This window comes from Protobothrops mucrosquamatus, unplaced genomic scaffold (genome assembly GCF_001527695.2).
Source record: "Protobothrops mucrosquamatus isolate PMUCROS unplaced genomic scaffold, P.Mucros_1.0 scaffold_35, whole genome shotgun sequence".
NCBI lineage: Eukaryota > Metazoa > Chordata > Lepidosauria > Squamata > Viperidae > Protobothrops > Protobothrops mucrosquamatus.
In genome coordinates this window covers 468,707-486,895 of record NW_015386111.1, presented here as the reverse complement: position 1 = coordinate 486,895, position 18,189 = coordinate 468,707, and the positions used below count along the sequence as shown (strand labels likewise).

At 41.1% G+C, this 18,189-nt stretch overlaps 1 protein-coding gene across 1 annotated transcript in view; it reads left to right on the top strand.

The window, feature by feature from the left end:
• The first annotated feature begins 2,268 nt into the window (after positions 1 to 2,268).
• STK24 (serine/threonine kinase 24) overlaps positions 2,269 to 18,189 on the top strand; it is a 30,694-nt gene continuing 14,773 nt past the window's right edge. Inside the window, exons 1-2 of the mRNA XM_015810124.1 lie at positions 2,269 to 2,313; positions 10,187 to 10,417. Of these exons, the coding sequence (XP_015665610.1) occupies positions 2,269 to 2,313; positions 10,187 to 10,417 (276 nt within the window). The remainder of the gene's footprint in view (positions 2,314 to 10,186; positions 10,418 to 18,189) is intronic.

The window sequence follows — 18,189 nt, the reverse complement described above, 5'->3', positions numbered from 1 at the left end:
GTCCACCAGTGGTACTCCACCTTCTACGCCCAGCCAGGTCTCAGTAATACCTGCCAGGTCCGCGCCCCCCTCTAAAATAAGATCTTGTATGAGGGGGGCCTTATTTACCACGGACCTGGCATTACATAACATCAGCCGATGGTCCCGGGCCGGGGGGTCTGCGTCCCCTGGAAACCGAGTGGAGGCCTGAGGACCGGAGGAGGAGGGCGCGGACCTGGCAATAAGCGAGTAAGTTTGACCCTTGATTTTCCAGCATCCAGGATTTCTCTCCTCACTCTTTACATTAACAACTTTCTGAAACAGGATAAAATCATGCATCTAATAATGAAGGCAGTTCCAAACAAGACAGAAGCACCCAACAGTGAATTAAACTTATTTCAGGATCATCCCCTTATTCCAAAGCAACCTGGGAATTCAGCTTCTCCATCCATCCATCCATCCATCCATCCATCCATCCATCCATCCTGCTATTAAGTTAAAAAAAAGAGCAAACTGATAAAAAATGTACTTTAAAGAGCAATCAAATACAAATACATCAGAACATTAACTATCACAGGATATTTGAAAAAGGGACTGCAGTAACATACAGGCAGTCCTTGACTAACAATTCATTTAATGACGGTTCAAAGTTACAATGGCATTTAAAAAAGTGACTTATGACCATTTTTTTTCATTTATGACCGTTGCAGTGTCCGAGGTCATGTGATCAAAATGCAGACACTTGGCAACTGACTCATATTTATGATGGTTGAAGCCAGATTCACTTAAGAACCGTGTCACCAACTGTAGTCATTCACTTAACAACTGAGGCACGAAAGGTCGAAAAATGGGGCAAAATCCACTTTTCAAATGCCTCATTTAACAACACAAATGTTGGGCTCAACTGTAGTCTTAAGTCGAGGACTACCTGAACATCACACTTTAGAAAGCCAAAGCAAGGTCCTTGTATTCCAAGGAGAGGGTGAATGGGTCTTATTCGAATTTGGTCAAGTAAAAGGGGGGAAAAACGAATCCCTCCGGCACTGAAGGGGATCATTTGGTCATCGGGTTGAACTGGGAAGCCCGCGGCCCTTGGAAAAAAGCTGCCTACTGGTTTTTTTTTTGTCGTCTGCAGCTGCCCCGAGTTGGGAGCCCCCGGCAGGCGCAGGTGCCCGTTCGGGCTGGAGCTGCAGCTGAGGCGGGAGCCGGCCGAGGTCGCCCTTTGCGGCAAAGGCGGCGGGAGGCGAGCAGGAAACTGCCCAGCCCTCCTCCTTCTCCTCGCTCGCTTCCAGTCGTTCAAGGGCGCTCGCTCCGCTTTCCTCCGGCCGGGGGTCAGCAATGAGGGGCAGGCAGCAATTCGAGGACGGAGCTGTTGCCCGCATTAGAGGGCCGGCCAAGTCTCTCCGGCCGCTTCTCTTGCAGAGGTTGCAGGCGGCTTTCCCTTGGAATCTCCACCGCGGCCCTTCAGGTCGCAACGAGTGCCAAGCACCGGAGCTGACCTTGGCAAAGCATGCGGGTGGGTCAGAGCTCGGGAGAAGCCCAGGAAAGGGCTGCGGGGGGCCAGCTCGGGCGTACAGAAAGCACCTTGGAGCGGTACAGGGGCAAAGCGGCTCCTTTGCAAAGGGTTCTGCTTGGGCTTTTTACCCTTTTATCTTGCGACGGCGTCCCTAACCCGCGGCTGGGAATCAAGAGCCTTAAAGATGCCCCCCCCCCCGCACTGCTCCCTCCTTTGACACCGCTGGACGGGGGCCTCCTGCAGAACCAGAGAGGAGCCAGCCTTTCCCTCCGACGGCTCCGCCTGGATCGAGAAAGAATTACAATAAAAGAAAAGAAAAGGTCTCCCAACCAAGGCGCAGCTGGGGGGGAGGGGGGGGAGGCTCGGCAGATAAACCCGGAAAACCCCGGGAGCCGCCCTCCTCCTCCTCCGGTTTGCGTTTCCCCCCCCCTCGCGGCGTTCTCCCCCCCCCCACCGTCCGTCAGGAGGCGGGGCCGCGTGGGCTCCTCCTCCTTTCCCACCCGGCTGTTGTGCGCGCGCGCGCGCAGCCCAGCAGCCAACCAGCCTCCTCTCTCTCTCACGTTCCTTCCGTACTCGGTCCGTGGTTCTTTCTGGCGGGGGAGGGGGGGCGGAGGGGAGCGGAGGTTTGCTCGTGCAGAGCGGAGGCTGATGTGAATCCTTCGGGGGTCTTGCCCGGAGCTGCTGGAAGGGGGAGGGGGCGCAAGGGGGGCAGCAGCAGGAGGAGGAGGAGGAGGAGGAGGAAGAGCAGCGCTGCTTCTGCCGCTTCCGTCATCATGGCTCACTCCCCTGTCCAGCAGCCTGGCCTGCCGGGGATGCAGGTGAGTAAGCACCCCCCCCCCGCACACACACACACACACACATATACACGTACACCGGCCTTCTCTTCCCGCCTCCCTGGCGTCCCCTGCTTGGGCTTGAAGCTGCTCTGGGGTCCTGGCGGGAGGAGGGAGGGGTTGGTGGGGCTCGCTGCGGGGATCTGGTCGGGGGCTGGCACGAGGTTCCTCGCTCGGGGGTGGGGGGTCGCAGCTCTGGAAGGGGCGCCGGCAGCAGGCGGGGAGAGGGCCGGGGAAAGCGGGCGGGCGGGGGGGAGGCACGTGCGGAGAGGGGAGGCGGGGGCTGCTGGTGGCTGCGGCCACTCTTCCATTTGCGCCCCTGGCAACGAGGGAGGGCGAGGAGAGCGGGTTACCCCAGTCGCCTCCTCTCTTGCCCACTAAGTTGCCCGGGGAGCCTCCCTGCCTAAGTGTGGGATTGGCAAAAAAAAAAACCCCAACAGACCACCTTTGCAGACAGACCCCTCTTGATCTGCTTGGAAGAAGGGTTGACCTTCAGGGCGTCCTGCGCTGCTCGTTTGTGTACGTGCCCAGCTTCTCATTTGGAGCTGAATTTAGAGGACACCGCAGATGTGATTTGGGGACCCATCTCTCCCTCTCCCCCCCCTCCCTCGGTCTTTCTTCCTCTCCCTCTCTCCCTCTTTCTTAGACGCTTTGTATCTTCAGTTGCTCTTTTGGTTGGTGTTGGTTAGCAAAATCAAGATGTAGGAAAGGCAGCGTTGGGATGGCATTCCTGAGGTAGTAATTCTTGGGGATGGGCAGAGAGTTTCAAATGTACATGTTAAGAAAAATCACTAATAAAAAGGATCTTTTCAGGCTCTTCTACTTTGATGGCTATGTTTTATAAGTGGTATCTGTACTGTGTATATACATTAGAGCAGTGGTTCTCAACCTTTTTAATGCCGCGACCCCAACCGGTCGTAAGTCGAGGACTAAACCAGTCGTAAGCTGAGGACTAAACCGGTCGTAAGTCGAGGACTACCCAACCGGTCATAAGTCAAGGACTTTCCCTGCCCGGGAGCGCCGCGCATGCGTGGTTCCGCCCCCTGTGCCGGCCGAGGCGTAGCTGGCAAGCGGCAGAGACGGAGCAGGCTGACCACCAGCTGGCCCAGCCCAAGGGAGGTAAGGCACCCGCTGGAAAAGGGGGGAAAAAATGGCGGACAAAAAAATGGCGGATAGCCTTGCTTGGCGACCCCCCGTGAAATGGTCGATCGACCCCAAATGGGGTCCCGACCCACAGGTTGAGAACCACTGCATTAGAGAGATTGAATGGTAATAGGGAAGCTGTAGCTAGAAAAAAAAACTATGTAGTGTACTTCCAGGGTACTGTATCTTTTTTTTTTTTTAATTTTGAATTCTAGGACTTGCTGGGCCTGATAACTCAAATCCTCAATGACTTGTGTACTTTAGGAAGGCTGTGAATTCCAGAGCTCTGAAATGTGGTTGTAGAGGAAGACAGTCCTCACCTTGTGCCCAGTTCATCAAAGATGGAAGCGGGAGGGCGAGTGTTGAACCATCAGTTAAAAAGTTTTTTTCCTCAATTAACAGACTCTGTATAGTATCCAGAATATTACCCAATTTCTCTGACCTCAAGCTTGTTATATGTCCAGATCCTCTGCTCAGATCATTGATTTTTCTCATAGTTCCTCTCAAAGGTCACTTTCTTCATCTTTTTTAAAGACATTAATCAGAACCTGAAGTTAGATCATATCAGTGTTTGACTAAGAAGAAGTTATGAAGATTCCATGTTTTCTGTTTTCTCCTGTCTTTTGGTTATTTTTCATTCTCTGCTGCCTCCTCCAATAACCTGTACTGGAGGGCTCTGATAAACAAGGGTTGTGTATATCTGATATACACATGTATGTCTTGCAGCATTGTGTACAATGCAAATCAAGCTAGCACAAAAGAGGGAGCAAAAACAAAGGAATTTTATTTTGTTTTAAATTGGGCAAGGAATCTTAAGACATATGAATCAAACTGGGCCAAAATAAATTATGCCTACTTACATTGCTCTTACCTGGCAGGTAAGCTGTCTTAGAGTCCACTACACTGATGGATCCAGGATCATAGTACAAAAAACATTTATGATTAGTTTCCAGGAGCCTCTGGGGAGTGTTGGATTTCTGTGTTATCACCTGGATTCAACATGGTTTACATGATTTGACATAAAGGTATAATGTGAAAGTGAGATTTACCCTGATGTTGAATTGTAAACGGTAAAAATAGGACATTTTTATTTTATAAAAATGTAATTCATAGTTTAACCTATCCAACATACCATTAAAAAGGATTTAAAACATTGACAAATATATTATGGTATCCAAATACAGGTATATTTAAATATGCTTTTTTAAATGAATCAATCTTGTACTCAGTCAAGTTGTATCAGAAAATTACATATAGGTTGCTTGTTAGTCTTCTACCCACAGTATAATTTGTAAATAGCACTTTATATCTCAATTCTTTTAAATCATTTATTAAAGAGTTTTCAATATTATTCCACAATATCTTCATATAGTAAGTCCTTTTATTTTACATTTTAGATTTATTGTCTTAATTTTTTGCAGCTATATTCTATATAGGTAATTCTCGACTTATGACCACAATTGAGCCCAAAATTTTCATTGCTAAACAAGACAGTTGTAAAGTGAGTTTTGCCCCATTTTATGATATTTCTTGCCACAGTTGTTAAATGAATCACTGCAGTTATTAAGTTAGTAACACAGTTGTTAAGTGAATCTGGCTTCCCCATTGATTTGTTACTTGTCAGAAAATTGTAAAAGGTGATCACATCACCCTGGCCACTGCAACCATCATAAATATGATTTAGTTGCCAAGTAACTAAATTTTGATCACAGGACCTTGAGGATGCTGCAGGGGTCATAATTGAAAAAATGGTCACTTGTTTCAGTGCTGTTGTAACTTAAGATGTATTTTATTTTTAACAATGCTTTGCATAGCTTAAATTGAAACTCAATTCTTCAAAATTTCCTAGCCTACATTTCTTATATTAGTTAACTTAAGGGAGAAAATCCTCACAATTAAAACCTTTGGAAAATATTCCCTCTTGTTCATCTAAAATAATTTGCTATGTAATCATTTCCAAATGTTTTCCAGGTGTGTTGTAATGCAATTTCTGTCCTAATTACTAGTATTGGCCATGGTGCCTGAGGTTGATAGAAACTTTAGTTGAGCATACCTGGAGGGGACATCAAACTGGTTAAAGCAACATTGTTTGCTTATTTATCAAAATTACATACTTCAGAGGCTCCCAGTGAAGCCAACCCATATAGTTGTTAAACAAGTCAACAGTCAGTACAATAAAATCAAGCACAAAGACCACACAATGGAGATAGATAATTAATTCCCCAGCTTTATTTTAGTGGCCCTTAAGTGACTTTTCCCAGTAAAATTTCTCACATTTTGGGAAGCACAAAAAGGGCAAAATCAGTGCGATAGATGAATCTGCATCCTTTTTATTCATTTACCTCCTCCACTCTGGGATGAATATGTATCTGTATATATATATATATATTTTATTGCTCTTTCAGCAATACATCCCTAGGATTCTGTGCACTTCTAGGTAAAGATAAAATGTAAAAAGTTACTATTACTCGTAAAAAGACTTCCCTGTCCAAAGAAAATGAATCTGGTTATTTTATTACAGCACTAGTCTTTAAATGTATTGTTATCTGTCCTCAGTTGCCTGTGTGTGCATTTGCAGGTAACAGTTTCACTGGGATTACCAGGAAATGTTGCTTGTACACACATACATTGAGATGGTTGAGGACAGGCGAGCTTTGCAAAAGATGTAGCTAGTTTAATGCACCAAAGAGAGATCCTTGCTTTATTTTAAAATACTCTGGGAAACGCCTCTTTAAAATGCTTTGTGTAGCTCTTGTACCTAGAATCATAATGTCATTGTTCAAAATGAAAGGGAATATAGGGAATATAGGGTTTGCGTACTGATTTTCTGTGCGTTTCTTTCAACACCATTTTGTTGGATTGAGGTGAATCATTTTGTGTTCCAGTTGTCTTGAGGAAAAGGAACAAACTATTCAGTTGCTGGGGACTTTCCAATGTGTGGTTGCTGCTTAATTAATTTGGGTTCTTAATATTTTAAAATAGGATTTACTTTTAAATAGGATTAATCAAAGAGCAAGTTAAAAATACAGGAACTTTGCTGAAACTATGTAGATCTAGTTCTGTGTATATATTACCTTGAAATCCATGATAGAGGAAATTTAGGAATTTAGATATCACCATCATCATCATTATCTTGTCCTACACACACATACATCCACACGCACACGCACACATAGATGGTCAACTCAATCAAAGCATATTTATATTTGGCATGTTGGATTTTTGTGTATATCTATCAGGATTAGCACCAAAAAGCCTATTGGACAAGGAATTTTATATCCTGAATAGTCTTTCATGCAGTATGGTTATAAATTACTTGCTAACTGTTCAAAGCCACAATTTCAATATCATCTTCATGCTTTATCGGTTTTCCGTTTTCTGTTGCACTTTGTTTCCTTACCACCTGTTTCAGTGTTTAATCTAACAGATTAATGTAAGACAAATTGGAAAACCTTTGGCTCTCAGGACGAATTCCCAGCATTCTTCTCCACAGCCTGTGAGACAGATTGTTGTCTAAACTTGAATTGATGCTTATGCTTAAGTAGACATTTATTCTCCAAAGAAATGAGATTAGAAATAATCACTAAGTGGAGCCATGCCTCTGACAGTACAGGTAGTCTCAGGTTCCGGCCATAACTGAGCCTAAAATTTATGTTGCTAAGTGAAACATTTCTTAAGTGAGTTTTGCCCCACTTTATGACTTTTCTTGCCACAGTTGTTAAGTGAATCATTGCATTTGTTAATAATATAGTTGTTAAGTGAATCTGGATTCCCATTGACTTTGCTTGTCAGAAGGTCACAAAAGCTGACCCCAGGACGCTACAACTGTCCTAAATATGAACCAGTTGACAAGGAGCTGAATTTTGATCACGTGACCATGGGGATGCTGCAACGGTCATAAGTGTGAAAAATGATCATAAGTCACTTTTTTCAGTGCCATTGTAACTTTGAACGGTCACTAAATGAACTGTAAGTCGAGGACTACCTGTACTGAGCTGTTCCCTCTTCATGGTGTATAAGAGAGTTTAGGGTCTGAGAGATGAGTTAGTCTTTCTTCATCCTATACATCAGGGATGTCAAACTCGCGACGTCATGTGACGTCGCGCGATGTATTGCGACCTTTTTCCCATTGCCAGCAATGGGGTGGGCGTGGTTTTGGTGTGACGCATCCGGCCCATGGGCCGGCAGTTTGACATGCCTGCTATACATGATGCCTCCAACCTGGGTTAGGTCATTGTTTAGCAATACAGATAATCCTTGACTTACAACTGTTTGTTAAGTGACTGTTCAAAGTTATGATAGCACTGGAAAAAAATAAATCAACTTATGATCCATCTCCAAAGTTGTAGGGTTTTCAATCAGGTAATCAAAATTTGGGTGCTTGGCAGCCCACTTGCACTTCAGCTCCCCCCACCAGCCTATCCCCTCCCCATTTCTGCTCTTTTGGCCACCTGTACTCTGCACCCTGCTTTGCAAGCAGACTCAGAACTATGTGGCTTTAGGGCTGCAAGAACCTCCTAAATCACAGCACAGTGCAAAGCCACAGCAGCTCCTGGAAGTCATGCCCAACCCAGCCTGCCCCATTTAGCACTAAGCCTCAGTACCCAGGAAGCACTAGCAAGCATTCATTCACACAGCTGCCTTCTCTCCCAGTTCCCCACACCCACTTTTGCTTTGCCTCATTGCCTTTGCTGGCTCCTTTTTGGATCCAGGACTGGAATTGCGGTTTCCAAGTCACATGACATTTTGCTTTATGATCATATCACTTAGGGATGCAAATGCCAGTCCCATTTGTGCTTGTAAGTTGGGGACTATCTTTATGGAGAAAATAAAATTACCCACCTCCCTATGCAGGTGCTAATTGGCCAACTGTGATTTGCGCTATGCATAATTGTAGAGGTAGTCCTCGATTTACGATTGAGCCCAACATTTCTGATATTAAGTGAGACATTTGTTAAGTGAGTTTTGCCCCATTTTATGACCTTTCTTGCCACAGCTGTTAAGAGAATCGATGCAGCTGTTAAGTTAGTAAGAAAGTTGTTAAATGAATCTGGCTTCCTCATTGACTTTGCTTGTCAGAAGGTTGCAAAAGGTGATCACATGACCCTAGGACACTGCAACAGTCATAAACACGAGTCAGTTGCCAAGTGTCCTGAATTTTGATCACGTGACTACGGAATGCTGCAATGGTCATAAGTGTGAAAAGCAGTCATATGTCACTTTTTTTAGTTCCGTAACTTTGAATGGTCACCAAACGGACAGTTGTAAGTTGAGAACTACTTATAATTGCACATAGTGCAAACCTGGATTTCTTAAGTCTGAGGGTTTCTCTGTACATGGGTAGAAAAAAGATTGATTAAATTATTTTGACCAAACTAACGGAAATTTAACTTTTCCTTCAATAATGTATGCAAGAAAAAGGAATTTATGACCCCTAAACTCCAAAAAATATTCATTAACATAAATCTAACTATAAACTATCTATAATCGTTATGATATTGCTTTGAAACACATATATTTCTATATTACATATTTGCTATGAGTGTTTGGTGGTTTCCTTTGTAATAATACCTAGATCTATGCATTTAAATACATTTTTCTGAAAATAGATCCAGACTTTTCTCCAAAAGGCTTGTGGCACAAAACCATAGAAGGAAAAGACTTTCTTGGTGTGTGAACTGACTCTTGCTGATTTCATGAGTATGACAATAATGGTTTAGCACTGCTGCTTCCAGGAAGTGCTGTTTTGTTTTTTTTTGTTTCAACCATGGAACCCATAGGGTTCCTCTTGGTGATTCAATCCTGCTTAGATTTTCTTGACATTAGCCAAAGTAAACTAGAGTTAAACTGCTTACTTTTTTTTAATTATAAATCAAATATATTCATTCTGTGCTTTTGCAAAAATATTGAAAACAAAAACAGACTAATTAAAATACATCTTCCAGTAGCTGGTGATGTGGATCAATTCTGTGGAAGTCACAGTGGCAGGCTATTCCAGTGTGAGGATTGCTTGTTATTTTTCTTTGAGCTGCTTTCCTAATCCTTTGTTCTTATTTTAAAAATTCCACTATTTCAATTTATAGCTGTTATCTATGAAGATTTGTAACCCTTCCAAATATGGATGGTGTTTTAATGTTAAATAATAGAACTTCAATAATGGTGTTAACTTTGTGGAATGTTTAACTTGGCTCTGATCAATCCACTCCCTTTTATTTATAATAAAAAGACCAATTACAGCACTAGTATATTTAATAATAGACCCCATAGTGTGAAACTGCATTTTTGTTGTAATTTCAGATGCTTATTGAAAAAAGAAGTGAAATTATACTATCGTGTTTGTAGGTTGAATTTTAAATTGGTGAGATAGGTGGCAAACGTTTAATAAATCGTGTGTAAAGCTCAGTCTTCGAAATAATTGCGGAGATAGAATCTTTACCTTTGTCCCTCACTTCCCCTTCTAATTTTGTTTTGTTTTTAACCAACATCCTGGTTGTTTTCTGAAGTCCTTCAGTTTTGCAAACCCCCAAATATAATGATCCCATAATTTTTAAAAAGCAAATCTAATTTTTTCTACTTCTGCTTTATTTTTCATGGGTCCATTGTTTTGAGTCCTTTATATTTCTTGTTTCTGGAATTTCTTCCATTCTAAATGGAACAATCTAGAATTCAGTAACCTCAACTTTATTTATTATGTTCATTTAAATATTTCTTCCAGAATTTGAAGGCAGATCCAGAAGAACTCTTTACAAAACTGGAGAAGATTGGCAAAGGTTCGTTTGGTGAAGTTTTTAAAGGCATTGACAATCGAACACAGAAAGTTGTTGCTATAAAAATTATTGATCTTGAAGAAGCTGAAGATGAAATAGAAGATATACAGCAAGAAATAACAGTTCTCAGTCAGTGTGACAGTCCATATGTCACCAAATATTATGGATCTTATTTAAAGGTAAGTCTTTACTTCGCAGTGTGTCTATTTTATGAATTGGAGTATTTGTAAAACATCTATAATGAAATGAAGCCATCTGACATTTTGAAGTCTAGACAAAATGAAATGTTCATTCATTCTGTAAGACCTTTCTGTTTGTTTATGTAGAGACATCAACATATGCTGAAAATACCTGTGTGCTTATAAAGTCAGAATATTTAGAGAGGGTGTATATACGTTTATATACATGTATATATGTATGAATAAATACAATGTCAGTGCTAATTTAACCTTTTAATTACTAGTTTCCTTATGAAGAATCTTAGCAGTTGTCATTTGGAAAGCATCCAGAATGCAAGATAGTCCTGACTCATTTTGCAGGTTGTTCCTGCAGCTAGGGAGGTCCTTTTGCACAAAGCTCATTTCTTGTCTCTTCATTTGCAACACCCTTCACCAACACTAAAAGTTTCCTTAGCTTGGTAAGCCTCAGAAGATTTGGTTTTGCGTTTAAATAGCTTATGATCTGACAATTTCAGGAACTACCTCACTGTTGAAGTTTTCTTGACATTAAGATCAGCCAAAAAGGCTCTCTTAAAAGTTTTCCTAACTTGTTTGGTGGGTACCCGTTTGCTTCTTACTATGGAATGTACTTCCCTTAGGTCAGACATGTCAAACACAAGGCCCGGGGGCTGGATGCAGCCCGCAAAGTGGTTTCATGTGGCTCGCGAAGCCATCCTGGAAACAGTGAAGGAACGGCCCCCGCTGCCTTGGACTTGGCCCAGGCCGGCCGGGAGGGAGCCAATGTACAATTTTGTGGTGGCCATCTATGCTGAAACGTATTCAGTCTTAGCTCCACAAGGCTGTCTGGAAACAGTGAGGAACCAGCCCCTGCCGTGTCAGCCCCACCCCCTGGGTGCATGCTGGGGAGATGTTCCTGGGGAGAGGAATGAAGAAATGCACCATTACCTGGAAGTGGTCAGCAAATGGCCCCTACTTCACATATCTGTCTTGATGGGCTCTGGGGGAGGGGTTTCGGCAGGCAGCGGGGCACTCTCCTCACAGCACCGAGAGGCTGAGCCGGGCGGTGCAGATCCAAAAAGAAACGCAAGGCCACCCAGCTCCCAGCCTGCCCGGTTTCAGCAGGCAGCGGGGCGCTCTCCTCACAGTGCCAAGAGCTGAACTGGGTGGTGCGAATCTGATGAGAAATGCAGTGCTTCTAGCCCCCAGCCTGCCCAGTTTCAGCAGGAAGCAAAGTTGGCGAGCTTCGCACTGCCCGGCTCAACCTCTCAGCACTGTGAGGAGAGTGCCCCGCTGCCTGCCAAAACCACGCCCACCCAGTAAGCCGCACCCACCGTGGCCACACCCACCCAGCCCCCTGAGGGCAACCACAATGCTGATGCGGCCCTCAATGAAATTGAGTTTGACACCCCTGCCTTAGGTGATGTTCTCAGTACCAAATATTACTGTGGTTAAGAAAAGTATTCCTAGCCAGCTAGCTTCCTTGTTCATCGGAATAAGGTAATAGTTGATTGTAACTGTTTTTATTAGATTTTATTTAGGTTGATATTTTTAAGTTGTCTATCCTGAAGATAACTAAGATAGTTAAGGTGGATATAAATCAAATAAATAATAACTTTGATGTAGAATTTGAAGGAACAAAGCAGAAGCTCCTAGTAATTCTTGATGCAATAAATTTTAGATGGTATCTAGTCTAACACTTAGGAGTGTATAGGAGTGGACAATGGTGGATTTTTCAGATGTGTGGTCAGAAGTGTGAAAGTTGATTTCTGGATCATGGAAATTCCTGTAAGGCTCATGTGACATCAGGTACCAGTGGCCATGATCTGTGCATGGTTCTTCTTTTTGCATACGTCTAGAGAGAGAGTAGCTGAGGCAGAGTTACCATAGGTAATTCTCAGTTGCTAATAGTGTATCCAGGTTTTGTACTTCAATCTTTAAGACCTTGCCTTGAATGTTCGGGGGCCTGTGAGTGTAGAAACAAAGCTTGGTATGAATTGGAAAAGTGGCTGCATTTTCCTGTAGAAATTCTGCAGAGTTTGGTATTAAACGAAACAGATCATGGGTGAGTTTTGTCATTTGGAGAACAAAATGTTCTCAACTTGTAAAATTAGATAAAAGTTCTTGAAGGTCATTAGGTCTGTCTTGGAGAATCATGTCAGTGCACAGGGCATTTCAGTTACTGTTCAAATTTTTCACCTGTAGTACACTAACACTATGTAGTCTAAGTGTCTATATTTAAACTAAATCTAGGAAGAGGATCCGCATGATAATAGCATGGATGGGTTAAGTGTTGGATCATTGTTGCTTTCCCTACCACCACAGTGACTAGGAATTCCTGGTTTCAGATATTTTTTTTCTTTTGCACTAATCCAACAAGGTACAGTGGGATTTCATGGCTTTCCTCAAACAGTATCAAACATGTGTCTGCAGTATAGTTGTCCTTCATAAGAGACCTTAGAAACGGATCATTATTTCTGTTTCATTCTTCTATTTTCCCAGAAGGTGGGGCTAAAGTGTCAAACTGCCTTGTGCTCTTAAATGCCCACTGACAGACTTAGGAAAAAAATGTAGACAAAATAAGCAATCCTCAAAATAGCCACAAACCTTTTAGAAATATAATTTACAGAAGATAATAGATGCTAAATAAAATATTCTCAGAACCCAGTTGGCACAAAACCATGGCTTACTGAAGTCAGATGGGTCATATATCTGAGAGCTTACTGTATTGAGAGAACTATGTTGGAAATATAAGATAGCATGCAGAATAAAAGTATCTGAAGCTCTTGATTGCTTTGGAAAGACAGTTGTGCGGGTTATGCTTAATGATAGATGTTCAGAGTGAAGTGAATGGCTTATGATGTCACTACAGATATAGAATCTAGGGACTGTTGCCATAACCTCTTCTTATATCATTTATTATAAGTCTTCCATAAAGGGTCTTTTCTTAAGAGATTCTAAAAAAACAAGTTATGTATAGAATAATTGAACAGTGACAAATTTAGGATTATCTAGTTTGTTTCTGCTTGTTTTCCCTTTTTATTTTTTGCTTTTTTGCAAATATATGGCTGATTATATTCCAGTTGGAAGTACAGTAGATACTTTCCAAATTTGTTGGATTGGTCATATAGGACTGATTGTGGGATTGTATTATAGGTATACCTTGCTTAATGAGTATTCTGTTTAGTGATTGTTCGAAGTTATGATGGTATTGAAAAAGTACTTTTTGCAATCAATCCTCACATGTATGACTGTGACAGGGTCCCATGGTAATTTGATTGCTATTTGTGCACTTCACAACAAGCAGAGTCAATGGAGAAGCCGGCAGTAAAAATATCATTCATGGTCACATGATGTCTTGCTTAATAAATCACCCATGGTGATTTGCTTAATGACCAAATGAGAAATGACATTATAACTCAACCATACACATAATGTTTTGCTTAGCTACAGAATTGCTGGTCTGAATAGTCCTAAGTGTGGACCATCTTTAAGGGAATATTGCCTTATTTACAGGGGGGGGGGGAGGAAAGAAACAAAATAAAAGAATAGCTTTAGGTCTGTCAATAAAAGCTGAATGCTGTAACTAAAAAGTAGCAAGGAAATAATTGTCCAATGAATTATGAGATTTAAAATGTCAGAATGGTAGGGCTGGCTACACTTTTAGCCAATTTTGTTGCATGCCACAAATTTTGAAATCCTTAAAAAAAGAAGCAACAATTGTATGGTATGATTCGTGCATAAAGACCATACATTTTAAGTCTACAGGCTCCCTATCTGTATATTAGATTTTACTGCAATGTAGAAAGATACCGAAAATATGTTGTTTAGGCAGATCAGGTCTTTTGTAGTGGTTTTTATAATGTAAATAAAATTCAAAGTTTGACTAAGAATCCAATTTAACAAATTGATTGGTTTTACTAATAAACATTCATATGAATATCACTTTCCTATCACATTGAAGCTATTTGTGTTACAGCTTCCTTATTAGTCTCCAACTGTAAGTTATGTTTTGCCAAATGTATTCTTTCTTCATTGCTTGTCAAGATGTGCATTTTCCTTTGTGGTTGACCTTATGGCTGGGTGGAAAACTAAACATGACAGACACTAATGTTTATTTTCTTGCAAGGATATTTTATATAGCTAGCGCCAAGGATTGGCATTCGGAAGATAAATTGGAAGTTGATCTATATTTCCCCTCAAAGAGATACCAATATCTGAGGGCAGCTGATCATCATGATACCAAGGGTTTAAATAATAATAAAGATTAAAGATCTCTCAAGGGTATTGTTAGGCAAAAGGATCTAATATGTATAACCTTTTTTAGTTTCCAAACCTTTTTAATGTTTATTAATGTTTATTGACAAGGTTAATTCAGTCATAGAGAAAAAGAGGTTTTTCCATATCAAGTTATTAAAAGACCATACTGGCACTTGAATTTGAAGTAAAACGGCTTTCGCATTTGGCATTAATTCTTGATGTCCTGCTGATTCACCATATCAGAACTGAGAAGTTTTCATAAATGCTTGCTGTTCCCTTTTTCCCCCTGTTCTATTTGACCTCATTGCAGCTTCAGCAGTAACTGAACAAATACAGGTTTTACTTGTTCTTCTGGCAAAGCAGGCTCTTCTCTGCAGATGCTTATATTTCTGTCGGTTTTTAAGATTCTATTTTGAGTTTATTACAAGAAACAGTTCCTGTTTTTGAAACACAAACCCACATTTTGTAATCCAAAATATTTGTTAATAAATCTGCATTTTGTTTTTGTAAAAATATTGCATGAAAGGTTCCAGTGTTGCCCTTAGTCAAAATTCATAAATTGAGAATAGAGATTAAGATAAACGTGTTTGTATGTATGTAATACTTGCACACACATATATGCATATATCTAATACTAATACTAAAGTTGTTCTAAGGTAGCGGAAGCCAAGTATTAAATTCCTATGAAATCTTTTACTTTGGTAGACGTGTCATGAACAGTATGTGTTACTCAAAAAAGTCTTGCCACATATCCTTTATTGTGGAAGCACACAACCACACAACCAAATGTGTTTACTGCATTGTTTCCAAGCACTGCAGTGCAGGTTTTCTTTTTAAAAAATGGATGAAGCCTATCCTGACTTTAAAAATGTGGAGTATGCTCTAGGAAGCTGTGTTTTGGTGTAAGAATCTTTGGAGACTGAAGAAGAGATTTTAGGGTTATGTGCAGATTATTATTTATTTATATGACTGCCCCTCTCACACAGGTGACTTGCGTACAAGGTTTAAAAACTTGAAAACCATAACCCCAGCACCCAAGGATAAACAGTGTCTCTGTTCATAAAAAACACATCAGTAATAACAGAATTCAGCTAACCTCCTGACCCAAATCTTTAGGAAAACATGCCTTGTGAAAAGCTAATAGGATCACGAGTATCTGAATCTCTAGGGGAATGCTATTCCATAAGTTGCCAATCCTGTTTTATTAATGTTAGTTTTCAGAATCCTTATTTACTGAATTGAGTATGCAAATATTTTAAGTAATTACAAATGTCACATTGAAGAACAAGAGTTCTGTCTAGCACTGGCTGTTTTAATTTTAATAACTGAATGCCCTTGAACTGAGAAGTGTTAAGTGTCCTTAGGCTGCTTTTAACTTTAGCTTAATGGACTAAGTCAATTTGAAAGAATTCAATTAAAGTTTGTTGAACATGTTCTTTAGTGCAGAACCGGCTAAAATAAATTTAAATGTAGTAGTAGATTTTTGGCCAGTTGCTATAGATTGGCAAGGATTTCCAGATCAGGAAATTTAGTTGTGGAGAAGAATAGAGAAAAACATTACCTTCTTAATTCAGATTGTGAAAATCAAGAAAGCTGAGTAGAGGGACAAATAAATCTATATATGGCTTTCAATTGTAATGTCAAAAAATCCCAGAATTGACCATATCCTTAGAAGCTGATTGCTTCGCTATTCAGTTTTTGTATTGTCAAGTAATTAAAGATCTGGAGATTTTTGTAAAACAATATAATACAAAACAAAAGACCTGATCTTAAAAATTCAGGTGGGTTTAGGCAACTTATTGTCCTGTTCTTAGGTTCAACGGTTTTTTCCCTAATATAGCTGAAAAACTGGACTCATTTGTTATCTGGGATTAGATTCTTTTAATAAAAACAAAATAAGGAGTCTTGTGGCATTTATTTTGTGGTCATGTCCTCTTCCTTGGATGGATAAAGTCCTATGTGAGAGATGTTATAGTACATATAGATGTAGTGGGAAGGAAATAGGCAGAATAAATCCATCTTCTACATCTTCCCTATTTTTCTCATGCCATAGCCAATAGGTTCTAAAGATAATTTGCTTTTTTTCTTTAAATGATACTAAACCTCTAGCAAATACAAGGATGTGAGCAGAACACTTAAAAGTCTTCACTCATGTTCATTAAGAAAATAAGCAAGGATTACTTGATCTTTTGCCATTGAAGTGATATTTTATTGCAGCTTTGTATTGATTTGGGTCCCTTCCAGTTTTTTATTTGCTTTATATTAGCCTGCACGTATTTTAATGCCATAATTTCACGTTACCATTTGCAGTATAGATGGCATTGCACTGAATTTTCAACTTTGAAACCCAACCATAGAGCCATTTCTAAAGAATACTTACTGTTCTTTTGATTGTAACAAGTAGTCCAATGAAAGGCTGTTTTGTAGATACAAGTAAAGCAACGCAGTTGCTGAGTAAGTTGCATACATTTTCTATATTGCTGCTAAAAATGATAAACGATTTCCCCCAAATAATGCAAGAGACTGTTTCCTAGTGCACGCTTAGTATATGGCTCAACCTAAACTCTCACCCCATCAAAAACACAGATTCGCAGAAATGAACCATGTTCACACCTATCCATAGGTTCCTCTTTCTTAAGGTGACTCAGCCAGCTTATCCCCTTCCCTGAGCTGTCTTGCCCTTTCTCCACTCTGCCTGGCTCCTTTGTCTGCCTGGCCTCCTGCTGGTCTATCCTTTTGATCTGAGTCCAAAGCCATTCTGTCAAGGCCAGAGAATGAGATGACAGAGCAGCTTGCTTTTTCACACCAAGGCTTCTTTGTTGCTTAAAATACAAGTTCTTTAAAAAAGCACTTTGGAGGGCATTTTCAGTCCAAAGTGTGGTTGCATCTCATGACTTAAATTAGGACTTGTAACTAAGACCGTTTTGCAGAAGATAAAAATTTCTATGCTTTTGAAATTCAGGTTTTTTTAGTTGCTTCTGTTGTATAGTAAAACTTCTTTTAACACCTCAAAGTTATTTTTGAATGCTTATTGTAAGTTCCAAATTTGTCCTTTAATTCTATAAGACCTACAATGGTCTTCGACTCAACAAACATTTGTTTAGCGACTGTTCAGAATTGTTGCAGCACTGAAAACGGTTACTTTCGACTGGTCCTTGCACTTACTGACCTTCCCTGCGTCTCAGTCACATGATCAAAATTCAGGCCTTTGGCACCTGGCGTGGATTTATGATGGTTGCAGTGTCCCAAGGTCATGGGATTGCCACTTGCAACCTTCCCAGCCAGCTTCCAAAAAGCAAAACCAGTGGGAGAAGCTGGAGATCATCCGTGGCTTTGGGGTGGATTTCCATCAGTACGCTGATGATACTCAGCTGTACATATCCACCCCGGGCCACCCCAACGATGCCCTTGACGTGATGACCCGGTGCCTGGAGGCCGTGAGGGTCTGGATGGGGAGGAACAGACTCAGGCTCAACCCTTCCAAGACCGAGTGGCTGTGGCTACCGGCGCCTCGG